General features: G+C 42.3%; 1 protein-coding gene across 26 annotated transcripts in view; it reads left to right on the top strand.

The window, feature by feature from the left end:
* RBFOX2 (RNA binding fox-1 homolog 2) overlaps window positions 1-14614 on the top strand; it is a 259939-nt gene that overhangs the window by 175151 nt on the left and 70174 nt on the right. For 11 of the 26 annotated variants that reach the window (XM_053919492.2, XM_053919480.2, XM_053919481.2 and 8 more), the window contains one exon: window positions 9045-9119. The exons of 12 other annotated variants lie outside the window; for them this stretch is intronic. In XM_053919492.2, coding sequence (XP_053775467.1) covers window positions 9045-9119 — 75 coding nt within the window. Of the gene's footprint in view, window positions 1-218; window positions 499-9044; window positions 9120-14614 lie in introns of those variants that run through there. 3 more of the 26 variants (XM_053919498.2, XM_053919502.2, XM_024579048.4) reach the window with 3 other exon arrangements.

Genomic DNA, 14614 nt, shown 5'->3' with positions numbered 1-14614 from the left:
CCCCTCCCTCTCTCTCCCCCTCCTTCCCTCACACAGACACACACGCATGCACACACACTCGCACGCGTGCGCAAAGCACACGCCAAACTGCCATTCTTCAGCAGGGCTGTTTCTGGAGTTGGGAGATGTCAGCCTGCTGGGAGGGGGTGGGAGGAGGAGGAAGAGGTGGGGCTCTCTACTCTGATTAATTGCCTTAGGCATTCAGGGGTGGGGCTTCCTTCAGCCATCTGCCTGAGATATGGGAGGGAGCTGGAGAAGGAAGGAGGGGGAGAGACTACCAGAGAGGAAGAGAAAAGAAAGGAAGAAACACTAGAAAGAAAAAGGAAGGAAGAGAGGATAAAGGGAGAACGGGTTACCTACGCTCAATAAGCTAGGTTTGGGGGGGGAGGGGGGTGGAAAAGAAAGCTGTGGAAGGTGTGCCCCCAGCACGACCGCTTAGAAGCGCTCATCACCTATTATTCCGGTTGGTTTATGGAGAAAAAGAAAATGGTAACTCAGGTAAGGTTTGTGTTTCCTCGGTGTGTTTCTTTTATCATTCCTGGGATCAAAATAAAGATACGGGGTTGGGATATAGCCACCGGAGTTTTAATTATTATTGTCTTCTTAGAAAAGACCAGATTTGTTTTTATCAGCTGGGAAGTCTGTGTGTTGGGGGGGGCAGGGGAGAGAGGGAGGGAGGTATCGGATCCTTCTCCCCGCCCCCCCTCCAAGCTTCGTAGCAGATTCCTGTTTCCTGTACTCTGCAGCTGTAGCTCAGGAAAGACCCTGTGGGGATTTGTCTACCTCTTTGTCTTGGTTCTGAGAAGAGGGAGGGAGAGAGAGACTGCAGAGGTAGGAAGAGATTCTTGTAGACTGCCAAAAAGAGGGGAGAGGGGTTGACTTCCTTATAAGAATTGCAGAAGAATTTGTGTTACAGGGAGATCCGATTCCCGATTCACTTCGGTTTCTCAGAATTGGCTGTGGAATTTCAGTTTTGCTACCTTCACTCTAAATGGCTTATTAAAAATGAAGACTAGGAAAATGTTCCATTTTCCTGGCTTTGCTGCTGGCAAAGAATGTTCTCAGTCGGAACCGTGGGAGCACGCAGGTGCAGCAGAGGCAGGTAGAGCCCTCCCTGACAGGAGCACGGACCTGAATGTATAACTGACAGTCACGGGGGCATTAAAAGGCATTTGAAGGAGATCGAGTGGGAAGTGGGAGATCTCCCTCCCTCCCTGTCTCTCTCTCTGGCTGTCTTTGCTTATGCCAGGCAATATCTAATCTGCATTTTAGCAAGTCATTCCTGACAAACGGAAAGGTGAATGAATACCCTTCTGTGGTTTCCCCGGCAGTGTCATTTCTTGTTGGCAGCCTTCTGTGTGTTCCTTTAGCCCTTTTCCCTTATATACAGCGTGAGAGGGAATGGTGAGGCTGTGATTTATCAATGAGAAGTCGTTTGCGTTGTAGAACTTTTGTGTCCTTTAGTCTCCGACGTAGGATCATTTTCACTCTAGGCTTTTATGATCTGTAGGGAAATTTCATCACTGGGCAGTGCTTTCCTTTTAAGGAGGTTGACTTTGTTATTATTATTATTATTCTTTTTTTTATTCTTTCCCCTCTGCCTCTCCAACTCACCACCGGAGGGCGAGAGAGTTGGCTAGCCGTCCAGATAGAGGCATCGGTTTAGGAGCTGGAACCCTGTTCCGTTAAATGTTATATAATGCCCCGCAGTGCTGTTTGGAAGGAGGGAAAGAGCGTTAGGGAGATTTTCCCAGCGTGACCTAGAGGAAAGGGAACTTGCAGAGAATGTCTCTTTCCAAAGTAATTTTTCGCCAGATCTGAGTTTGGAGATTATCGAGAAACCTTTCCCTCTTAGAAAGTAGAGAAACCCTTGAAATATTTTCTCTTCCACCTTTTATCCCTTCATCATCAGCCTAATTAACTACTTTGAAATACTGCTTTACTTTTTAAAAATTCCCATAAGAGAGATTACCTCTTTCTGTATTCTCTTTGTGGCTTGGAAGGTGATACTTTTTAACCTTGGAGCTCTCATTCAATTTTCATTAACTGGCAATATTAGAGGGTATCAGCTCTCCTCTTTCTTAGCTATTACTGAAGGCTTTTCAACCACTTGACTTTTCATTATATATATTTTTACATCAGTGAAAGACTTATTTAAACTACGACTTTTTGTACCTCCTGGAACATGTCCCCTGAGTGTCCAGAGGAGCTGGCTAAGCATGCGCGAGCACAAGTGAGAACGCACACGGTACGGGCCCTTCGCACCTGTGGTCTTACCGACTGGTACTTAAGGACACTATAATTTTAGGGACACAGCAGAAGAGACAAATGGAAACAGGAAAAAGGGATTTCTTGGTAGTGAAGAAGTCTAATAAATAAATTAAAATCATTATGATTTTTCTCAGCATGTGCTGAATGCTGGAGGAAACAAGTAACTTGTCTCTGCCCATCCTAAATTTATACAGCTGGAAAGTGTAGAATATCAAATTCGTCAGTATCACTATTCCGGCATGCTTGCTTGGGCGCACACTTCACGTTATCGTAACGTACAGAGTTGTCGGTGACCTAGGGAAAAAGTCAAAGGGGGTAACCAAATGGGCCATGAGTTTGTTTGTTGGTTTGTTGTGCCAGACGTCTAATCTGAATGTAGAATAATGACCTGTCACACCAGTGTCTGAACAGGAAATGTCCACACTGTGTGGCGTTTGGTTTTCAAAGTTAGTTTATTACTGTATTTAGTGTCGATTCGTATATTAAGAAAGGTATTTAGATGGGATTTTACCATTTGTCACCTAAGTTCTTGCCTCTCAGATCTTAACATCGCTGTGTGCCTTAGCTCCGTCGCGCTGGGGGGAAGAGGGACGAGGGTGCTCGGGGGGCTGCCATTTTGATCGCGCGGGACCGGACCTGCGTCGGCCGGCAGTGCGCGCCCCACTGCCACACGGGCCGCAGTTTACGAGGCCTCTTTTTGGCGTGACTCGCAAACTGCTTTGTGATTTACGATGAGTAATCGATGCTTTGCCTTAAAAAAGCAAATAGGGATTTAGTCACAAAATTCTAATATGGTAGAATGCTCGTATAATCTTACTTCTTTTATATAACTTTAGCTTTTTCTTTTGTTCATGTGTATGTTGTTGAAGTACTTCACTGAGATAACTCTTATTTCTGAACATTTGAACCAAATTGTTATATCTTCTCACATCTATGAAAATAACAGTGCAGGGTAAAACAAGGAAAAGGGGAAGATCAGTGATTCTCGTAATCCGTGTGAAGTTGGGAGAACTACATTGCATACGACTCCGACTCCTGTTAACTAGCAAAATGTTCGGTCAGATTCAGACTCAGCTGTACTGTTCGCTGTTGAAAGGGGAAATATGCTAGGCAGAGAGGAAAAGATTTTACAGCGCGGACGTGAAAGGGAAATTTTGGGCTCTGCTCTAGTGTGAGACCGCCAGTTTCGGTGGAACACAAAGCCCTCCCTTTCTTGGACAGCTCAGTGCTTTGCTGGCATTTTCTTCAAAATCTGTTTTCCATCAGGACCAAGAGGAGGGAAGGTGTTAAGAATAAAGGAGGTTGGAAAGAGAGTTACTGTTCCTTTAAATAGTGCGGTGAGCCCATGCGGCAGCAGGCCCCTCTTGAGTGTATTCTTTTGTAATGAATCACCAGTTCCATTGTCTCCTATCTCCCCTCTTTGTAGCTGGAAGGCTGAAGTCTTTCACCTGAGCTGCTGCCAGTCAGCTATTCTGGTCCAGGGGAGCTGGGAGCAGAGGAGAGGGAGGGTATTTTATGCTTTAATTAAAGACAGATAAGAGGGCAGGTATGTTTCGCTTTGTTTCTGTTTTTCCTGTCCTTTCTGGGGTTGTTTGGGTTTTGTTTTGAAACGAGTTGGAGTAAGGAATCTACTCTATGGTTTTGCTAAGCATATCCCATTTTCTGTGAATTTTGAGAGTCCTCAGTGATTTTGTAGTCTCCATTTTGTGGCATTGCTTTAAAGTGATTCCATTCGGTTGCCTGCCAGTTCCACCCGAACCTCATCCCACCCTTCATCCACAGAGCTTCAGCCCACACTGTTTGTTTTGGCACCCTTTCCACTCTCTATGGCTGCACAGGACTCTGGGAAGCTGGGGGGTAGGTGGAGACTGGGTTGGAGACTAATTTATGTTCCTTTACAGTAGATCAAAAAAAAGCCTCACTTTTTCCAGAAACTTGGTTTCTTTCTGAATTCTTCTACGCAACTCCATATCTTCAGTTATAACCATTTCCTTGCCAAGACCAAGACTGGCTCTTAAAAAATACTGCTATTCTAAAAATGATTTAGCTTTTCTGAAAAGATACCTAGAATTCTATAAATATGATTAAATTTGACTCATTAAATACTTTTTCTTCCCATTCACCTGCCCCAGCCCCATGCACACACCAATTTTGCCTCTTCCCTTTATTATTTTTTTCCTTTATCTTTCTCCTTAGTCTTGCAGTTGAAACTAGGCAAGCTTAGGGTTTGCCCTTCTGCTGTTCAAGTTTGTGTTGCTGCGGAGGACGTCTCCCAGCTGAGAGGAGATGACATCCCTCTGCCCTCTCCAGTTTCCTGGGCGTCAGTGTGTGCTCTTCAGACAGGTCTCCCCAGGGAGGGACCCGTCACAGCGATGATGCGGCCCCTGGGCCCGCCAGTGTCCTTCTGATGGACTAGTCCGCTCGAATCCGACTTTGTCGGTGTCCCCAGCATACCCTTCTGGAGTCATAAGTCCTTGCGTTCTTTCCCCCCAGCGTTCCCAAACCACTGTCAAATCTGAAGCATTTCATCACAACACTTCACACGTTAAATCGAACAAACACATGGAACACTCTTCTGCAGTGAGTGGTCTGCAGTTTCGAATGTAGCAGCTGTATTGTCGGGCCCCAGACCCGCTCTGCTCGCAGTCAGAGATGCCGCAGGCCGCCGGCATGCTGTATGGCTCCTGTTCTCCAGGTGCTCCGGTGTCCCTCTCTTACTGTTAGAATGACTAAAATCAGGACACCTTGGCATCAAATGGTTAATTAGAGGTCATTGCCAGAGTGAACCATTTCAAATGCAGGTCTGATTTGGTCACTCTCATGCTCGTAAACCTTCCATTTGTTTCCCTTGGGGCTCAGAACAAAACCCAGTGTTCCTACTCCAGTCCCTAAGCCCCTGTGTGATCGGGAACCTGGCCTGTCCACAACCTCATCTCCTGCTGTCCTTCTCTTCCCGAATTTCCCACCAATGACACCGGCCTCTTTGCTTTTCCCTTCACCCCTCATCCTCATCAGGCCCTTTCCTTAGGTTTTTCTCAGCTGGAAATGCTCTTGCCTCAGATCCCCGTGTGGCTTCTCAAGGGAGCGCTCTCCCTTGGCCTTCCTATCTCTGCTTGAACTCTGCAGTCATTCCCTATCCCCTCACCCTGCTTTGTCTTCACTTATCACTGATTTCAGTGCTTATCCTTATTTTGTTTATTTGTTTGTTTGTTTGTCCCCCTTCCCTGCCAAAGGGTCAGGGACCTTGTCAGCAGTCTGTTGTATTCCTGGTGTCTAGAACTGTGCCTGGAACGTGGTCATAATAATAGCTTGCTAGCTAACGCATATATGTAGTTACCAGGTACTGTTCTAAGCACCTTGCCTACATTAACTCATTGAGTCCTCCAACAACACCTCTACAATTATGCCCCTGGTCTGAAAGAGGAATCTGAAGCATAATGGGTAGGTAACTCGCCCAAGCGTGCATAGATACTAAGAGATACGGGGATTCACATCCACAGACTGGTTTGAGAGTCCCTACTTTTTTTTTTTTTTTTTTTTTTTTTTTTTGGTTGGGGGAGGTTAGGGTTAGGGAATCCATACTCTTAACCACTGTACTCTAATGCGGCTTGTAGGTATTACATATTCAGTAAATATTTTTTGAATATGTAAATGAATTTAGTTGAGACTCTGATTCACTTCTGGAATTTCCATCTCTGACTTATTCAAGGCTTTGAGGGAATACTTGGAATAGCAGGGAATTGACTATTGAATAAAATTATAATTATAAAAATAATAATAGGTAACATTACAGAGTCAATGCCTTATATACTATGTCATTTATTCCTTTCAGCAGCCTTGTAAGCATTAACGTCCATCTTGTAGAAATCAGGAAACAGGAGTACAGGGACGTTAAGTAGCTTGCCTAAGGTGGCAATGCCAGGATTTAAGCCCAGGGAGTCGGCTCTAGCTTCCCTGTTTTTTAACCACAAGGAATAATGACTGCTATGGAAATAACTTGATTTTTGCATATCTACTTTGCACCTGTTTTACATACAAGTCACATTTATACACATAACAGGTATTATATTTGTATCATATATCACTTGTCAATCACCTTTCGAGGTTAGTGGTATTTTTCCAATTTTTCCCCATACATTATTAGACTTAGAGGTTCCAGAGGTCAAGCAACCTGATAACTCTGGATACAGAGAGAGAGGTTTCAAACTTGAGATCTACTTAATTCCAAATTTGCGCACGCTTCTATTATGCTACCAGCCTCATAAGATAAATAGTTCTATTTTTGGCCATTAAAAAGTAGAAAAGTTTTCCATATGGTAAGTTTTCATTAATCTGTTTTCATTATTGTCTTCTTACTCTTCTTGGTTCTATCATCGGAGTCACACAGTAGTTTAATTTCTTCATAAAAACCAGATATTTGAAGGTAATGGCTAAGGGTTACTTTAATCTTCTGTTCTCTTGTTTCATCTGCTGCCTTGGATTATTCTTCACAGATAGGAAAACATGTGGCTTCCAGTGTCTTTACTGTCCTGGATTAATTGCGTCAATGCATATGGATGACTTATCATTTATATCTAGTTACTAAGTGAAGTACCAGATCCAAGTAGTAGTTAGTATTGCATCTTTATTGTAAGTGGGGGTTTTGACAGCATGTTTGACTTCATTCAGCTTTCGAAGCTTACTGATGATCCCGTGTTGTCAGCAATTTATAACTTCAAAAGTAAGGGCTACTACCCTCAACTCTTAAGCAGGATATTCTTTTTCTGCTTCATTAAAAACCATGTTGTTGCCGATTGGCTCAAATCCACTTGTCTTCCGGCGTCCAGGTCCTGCTTAGACCCATCAAAGGTCACCGATACTGAAATTTTCATTTAAAACTTATTTTATAGAAATGCTATTTTGAAGATGCCAATTGGACCAACAAATGACATACTGAAAATCAGCAAAAAGTAAATTTAATCACTTCCCTTGAGGTCTTAAAACTGTATCAGAAAGAGTTAAAAACACAAAAATTGGGAATTAATAGAGTCTTTTAACCAGTGGCAACAGTAAAACATGATTATTAAGAATAGAAATAAAATATTAAAAAATTAATAAAGCCCTTGAAAACTACTGATTTAATAATACTTATTATAAATCACATACCATAGAAAGTCTTAGATTAGCTTACTTTGGCATATTTATTGTTCATTATGCCTCTTGAATTTTTCAAAGGGCTATCAGTTTCAGAATATTAGAATAACATTTCTTAATTAATGGTTCAGAAGATAGGTTTAGCTAGACTATATTAACAAAAAGAAATAGAGTTTTTAAAATTGTAACTTGAAATCACATAATTGGAGAGACTTAATTCATTCAAAATTACAGGATAAAGTTCTGCAACCAAAATTTAATATTTCTAATATAAAGGAATATTTAAGCAGCAAATATGATAATGTAAGTCAATAATTATTTTATGAAATTGTAAAAGGATACTTTTATATCCACAAATAGTATAACTGCATTCTTTTAACTAATACTGATTTTGAGATCCCTTGTAAGGAGTTTGGAAGAAGCAAACTGACACTTAAGTGAAGAGGATTAGATTTTGAAAGACTCTTAACTTAGGATATCCACAAATGTAAATGTTTTTGGCTTTGCGGGTCGTGCCGTCTTGGTCCCAACTGTTTAGCTCTGCTTTTGGCATGAAGAAGTCGGCTGATGCATAAATGAATGGGGTTGGCTGTTTCAGTAAAACTATTTATGGACACTAAAATTTGAAATCTATATATCTTTCAAATATTCTTCAACTATTTAAAAATTTAAAACCATGCTTAGCTTTCAGGTTGTACAAAAATAGGAGGTTGACCAGCTTTGGACCAAAGCCATAGTTTGCCAGCCTCTCACTCAGAGGAATACAGGTCCTCCCTACTTCCTTTACTATAGGAAAAGTTTTCTACGTAGCTGGATGATAGGGACACAGTTTTGACAGATTTGGATCCCTGTGAAATCTGGATCAGTGTGAAAGCCCTAACTTGCTCTTTCATCCACCGCCTCCCAGGGAGAGATTCTTTCCTTTTCCTGACTTTCTTCCTCCACCCACCCCCAAATCTGGACCATTTCCAGTTTCCCAAATATGCCAAATTTATGCCTTGCTGCTTTTCATATATTTTTTGTATGTTATTTTTCACGTATTGTTACTTTGGGCCAGAATACCTCTTTCTCCACATGATTAATCTCTTGCCTTACCAGTTCAGCTTAAATGCATGTTACTGCATTGACAGAATCCTCTTGAAAGGCAGACCCGGAGAGTTCATTTCAGTAATCACACATTCTAAGTGCTTATTACTCACTCACTTAATACTTAAAATATAAGGTCGTTTTTTGGGAAGTGCACTCTGTATTTGTAAGAAGGATTTTGGAGTTAGTAGCTACTGAGGGAACACACAGATCTCCTGCTGTTCAGTGGAAGGCTGCGTTTATCCAGAAGATACCACAGGGGGAAGTGGCACAGGGTCTCTAGCCTCCTGGGAAGTCGGGGAAAAGGGAAAAGTGTATGACCCCAATAAGTGAGTACGGGGCAAAGAGAAAGTGGAAAGGCGATGATGAAATTTTAGGGTTTGGCAAACCATAGTAAGTACAGGGGTGGGCAAAAGCAGGTTTACAGTTGTTTGTAAGGAAAATAATTAATTAATACAGTAATCATGGATTGCATTTTTCTGCTTCTTTGTATGCCGTAACTTTTTTTTAATCTCCACCCAAGAACTTTTTTTTTTTTTTTTCATTGCTTTTAGAGAGAAAGGGAGGGAGAGAGAGAAGCATCGACTGGTTGTTTCCTGTGTGTGTCTGGACCGGATGTGTCTGGGATGGTATGTGCCCAGACCAGGGAATGAACCCACGACCCTTCAGTTACAGGACGCTCCAACCAATTGAGCCACACCAGCCAGGGCACGTATGCCTGATAATTTTTTATTGGATGCACTCATTGTGAATATTACCTTGTAGGATGCTAGGTATTTTTTAATTTCTAAATATTGTTGAGCTGATTTTCACAGAAATAGTTTGATCCTTTTAGGCCTTGTTTTTAAGTTTTGTTCGATACGAACAGAGCTCTGTTTGGTCTCCGGTTAATTTTTCCTCACTGTTGAGACAAGATTCTTCTTAGTGCGCGAACTGATGCTCCTTAAATATTCCACCCTCGTTGAGAATAGGCTCTATTCCTGGCACTGGACGAGCTCCCACCACTGTTGCCTCCAACTCTGTCAGGTGGTGCTTTCTCCAGCCTCAGCAGTTCCTCGTGTGCATGTGGTCATGACTTAACTGAGAACTTGGGGGCAGGCCTTCAAGTTCTCGGAGATCTTCAGAGCCCTCTGTGTCAGCTTTCTCTTCTGCAGTACTCTTCTGTGACCTGGAGCTGTCGTGGCTTTTCTAGACTGCTAGCTTCATTTCTTCAACTCTCAGAGACCAGCAGGCCCTGCCTGGATTTTCCCTCTCTCTGCATCACAGCCCGGAAACCTTCTCCAGGCGCTCAGCTGGGCAGTCGTAAAGCTCACCTTGGCCGTTTCCTGTCTGGGGGGATCACGGTTGTTCTTCGCCTGCTGTGCAATAGTGCTGTTGTTTCATGTATTTTTCCCCCTGATTTTTAGTTGTTTGAGATGGCAGGATAAAATAAGTGGGCCTTGTTACTTTGTCTTGATTGGAAGCAGAATTGAGACCACTTATTTTTAAGTGAAAATTAAGTGGTTATCTCACTTACTATATTTCTACTTAAAGAATGAGAAGTCAGTTGAACAGTAATTTCAAGGAGCAGAATGCGTAAGATGCATTAAACTTTAAAATACGAGATGAGCTATGGTAAATTACATGAATATAATGCCAGTAAAGCACCATTAGAAGTTGAGATGAGGAAAGAATTAGTTGGGAAGTTTGGCCGAGGCGGGAAGGGGGAGAGGAGAGGCTGTGGCATGTACCGTGTGTGTGAGCTACGCAAGACGCCGTCTGAGTCTGGAACCGGATTCTGGAGTATTCAAGCAGATTCAGTGGTAGAATGGTTTCAGAGAGTCTAGGACTGTTCAAATGAGAGGTGAAAGTACTAGTTTAATAAAAATGCGTGGACAACATCACAGGGGAAATAAAGTTTTGACGTTTTTGTAGTTAAGCTTGGTTTGTGACCTGTTGTGGGAAAGGAGAAAGATCCTTTTCTCCTACGAATTTTGTGTCATTGCAGTTCTAGCAGAGAAGGAAGGAGAAAAACCAAAGTACTACCTGCTCACTTAAAGTTGTAGGGACACTTTAAGAAGTGTCTGTAAAGGTGGAAAAGTTTTGATCATTCAAAACTATGAGAGACGGTGGATGGTGCTGTTCAGAGCTTCCATGACTCCAGGTACAGTGGCCACCAGGCTGTCATTTCCCAGCATAGCAGCTGTCATCAAAGTTCATCCAGGTCCACACACTAAACTGTTCTCTCGCGCGGAACCAGGAGACATATTTGGGAAATTGGGAATGTGTGTTTTGTTTGGTTGAATTTCACTTAGCCTGTGTTTTATATAAAGCCTTTAGTAAGAAGAATGTCGTTTCCCCCGTGTTTGTGTTGATGTGAGTGTTTATGTGATAAAGGACATAAAGGACTTCAAGGTTGTAACTCAGCCGTTAGGTCTCATGTTGCTGAAAATGTGTACACACACGTGTGTGTGTGTGTGTGTGTGTGTATCCTGCCCTTTTTTCTTCATTATTATCTCTACCACTTTTTTTTAAGCCAGAGGCAAATGATTTTGTTTTCTTATAGATAACCCGTTAGGTAGCTATCCTCTTCATCATACAGATTTAAAAGATAAGGCATTGAGAAGGTAAGTGACTCCTCCAGAGTCACATAACCGTATGTGGCAAATCCTGGGTTTGAACCCACGATTGTCTTATTCCCAAGTGTATGCTATTTCTACCCTTTGGGGGAGGGGCCTGGGAATGATAACCATTACATTAAGTATAATATGGAGAATACAGGCCATAATACTTACTTTTTTTTATTACATAAGAAAAATCTCTAACTCACCTGTAGCCAGGACCTTAAGAAATGTCTACTAATTTTCCTGGGGCCTTAGATTCCTCTGGGATAAGTGTAGAATTGATCAATTTGACTATTCAGTACGCAACTTTAGTTTCCTGAAATTGTATCTCAGCACAGAGGTTTTACATTCTGATGGCTTAGGATTCCGGATGGGAGCCTTTGTGCAGGGAAGGAGAGCAGTGCAGGCGTTGGCTGTTAAGGTAGCTCTTAGCCACTCTTGGGTGGGGAACAGGTTTTAATGGCACTGCATAGATGGACTCCTTCTGTTACAGAAGGAAATACCTAGTTTCAAGTGGTAATATACCTGATGTTTCTTCTTGATCACTATATTCTGCTCCTCACAGGATTATCGATTCTTAAAGCTAGGGTGCTCTTTATTTGATAGATCAGGATATGGAACCTGAAAGAAAGGGAAGTTGTCCAAGGTCATAGGGCAAAGTCTCCGTGGAACTGGAGCTAGCACTCCTGTCTGGTGCTATTTCCACCTTTGGAATATCCTCCTAGGAAGTTCAGGCTTTGAATAAAACGTGTAAATATCAAGTCCATATGCTGCCCATTCCTGAAAGGGAAAATCTTCGAATGAGTAAAAGTCATGTATCTTGGTCATTCTTTGCTGGAAGATTATTCTGGAATGAATAGTCTAGTTGATGAGATATGATAATGATGAAGTTCTAGGTATGGGAGATTTTAAGTGAAAAGAAGAGATAGATATGCCTTTTGATTTTTATTTTTTCAGTATGCTTGAAGTTTTTTTGTCTTTGCTTTTGAGAATTTGACCTCACACAGAAAGATAGGAAATGTGGAGTGGAATCAGGGAATGCTTCGTTACTAAGCAACCAGTAAAGTATAGACAGCTTTTGATGCTTTAGGAGATGATTTTAGATCTCCATTCTTAGTCTTTCTGCATGCCACCTTTCTCAAGTTGAATACCCTCCCTTCCTCAAGACAGGTTTTCCTGGTCCACAGTAACAGCTTCTTCGTGATAGCTGCTCGATGAGTTCTCCGCACACGGGACTCTAATTTCTTTACTAGGTTTGTGTGTCTCGTGGTGGTAAAGGGTTGCATACTGCAGCTGCTAGCTTGTGTTTATTTCGTCGCCCTTCTCGACTGAAGGGTCCGGGTCCACGGCAGGCCTTATTGATCCGTGTGTTAGTGATCCCTGGGGTAGTGGGCAGTTCTTCTCCCTTTGGACTGCATTCGTGAAGGAGGGATGCGAAGAGTTAGGCATTCTGATTGATAAACACTTGATTTTTGCTTTGTGCTGTATTGTCTGCGCAGGATTAGGCCCTAGGAAGTGTTTTGTATTTGTCGGGACTGAGAACGACGTGTACCACGTAGTGCTGGGTGTGCTGGTGGATGGCACTCGGGCTGTAGTTTCCAGCACACACTCACTTCTGATACTTGGCTGCCTCGCTTTGCTTCCTATAATCAAAACGCATTTCATTTATTAACGTGTGAAGTACAAGGGCTGTTTCAAGAACTGTAGTAAGCGCTTTTCATCTTCCTCTAAACTTCTCTAATTTGCTTTTAATAAATCTTAGTATTGTTAAAGGGTTATTTTAAAGAAAACAGACATTTATAAAATCATATCTTTTCTCAGAAATAAAAAGGAACCTGGAATTCTGGAGCTTACTTAAGGTTGAAATGTTTTACAGAAAATCGTGACTTCTGGGTCGAGATGATAGATACTTTTGCTTGTCACTTACGGGAGAGACCCACTGAAATGACAATAAAGAAATATAAGAAGAAATAAACCTGTAGCAGGAAATAGGAAAGGGTAAAAGGGCAATATTACTAATAAACAAGAGAGTTAAATAAACTTTTGGAAAAAGCCAGTGGGAACCAATTGATGGCTGGAATGGAGGAGCTGAAGCCTGACAGTTCAAGGAGGCTGCTCGGGGTGTGGAAACCAGTGTGCCCAGCAAGACCCCCAGAGCGGCCCTACGTTCGGAGCAGGAGTGAAGAAGGGATAGAAAACAGAATTTCTGTGTGCATTCGATAGGGCAGCGGTCCCCAACCTTTTTGGCACCAGGGACCTATTTCTTGGAAGACAGTGTTTCCAGGGACTTGGGGCCTGGGGTGCAGTGCCGTTAGGGATGATTCAAGCCCATTACATTCAAGGTCATCTCCTGCTGTGTGGCCTGGTTCCTGACTGGCCTCGACTGGTGGTTGGGAACCCCTGATATATGGGGGATAATTCAACTACTGGGCATTGCGGGGAGCAGTCAGTAACCCTGAATGGCAGCCTCTGGCCTTAGAGTCTCCTCCTTTTAAGAAACTATTAAAAGAGCATCACTCCCAAGAGGGTGGACTAGGGAAGGGTAGGAGGCTGTTGCCTTCTATTATAAGCTCTTCTTTACTCATGTGATTTACTATCATTTACATGTATTAAGTTTGATAAAAATAAAAATTAAATTATAAAGGGAAATGTAGTTACCAACAACACCCTAGAAATAAATATCAAAGTGTTTTTAGAAAGCATTTTTTAAAAAAGAACTTCAAATATTGAAAGATAAAATCTAATTAGCAGTTTATGCCAGGATGATCTTTTGTGAGAAAATGGGAAATGGGACTTCCAGAATTGATCCTTTCTCCTTTCGCACCCATTTTTGCCTTATTCCTCCTTGTCATACCGTCCCTTCGGGCTGAAATCCAGTAGTGGTCCATCTACGCCTCCCCATGCCCAGCGCCAGGCCTGCTGATTCTGCCTGTGGAGTATCTCCAATACCGCTCCCCTAGTTACTTCCCTCCCTCTTCCCGTGCCGCAGTCCAGAGCCAGGCAGGTCCCTTTATACCGTTCACAGTACCCTTCTCACAGATCTCTGTCTTCCCTTCCTCGTGTCCTGTGTGGACAAAAGGGGGCCTCACTGGGTTGGCCAAAAAGTCCGTCACATTTCTTCTGTAAAGTAAAAGAAAGATTTTTTCATTTTCACTAATAACTTTATTGAATTGGATGTTTTGAGTATGTCAGCTGTCTCCCGCGTGATAGAATGTTGATTGTTCTCAATTAATGTCCCGATTTGATCGCATCAGCTTCAGCTGGTCTACCCAGTGGTGGAACATCATGTGGCAAGAAATCTGCACCATGAAACTTCGCAAACCGCTGTTGACACGTTCACTCAGTCACAGCACCTTCTCCATGCACTGCGCAGGTCATTTTTTGTGTTTCAGTTGCATTTTTACCTTTCTTGAAATAATAAAGCATAATATGCTGGAAATGTTGTTTATTTTCTTCCATCTTCAATATTAAAATGGCTACACAGAAATTCACCAATTTTGATAATTTTTTAAAAATGCATC

This window comes from Desmodus rotundus, chromosome 3, assembly GCF_022682495.2.
Source record: "Desmodus rotundus isolate HL8 chromosome 3, HLdesRot8A.1, whole genome shotgun sequence".
NCBI classification, from domain to species: Eukaryota; Metazoa; Chordata; class Mammalia; order Chiroptera; family Phyllostomidae; genus Desmodus; species Desmodus rotundus.
The sequence above is the reverse complement of the archived record's forward strand: the minus strand, read 5'-3'. Positions and strand labels throughout refer to the sequence as shown.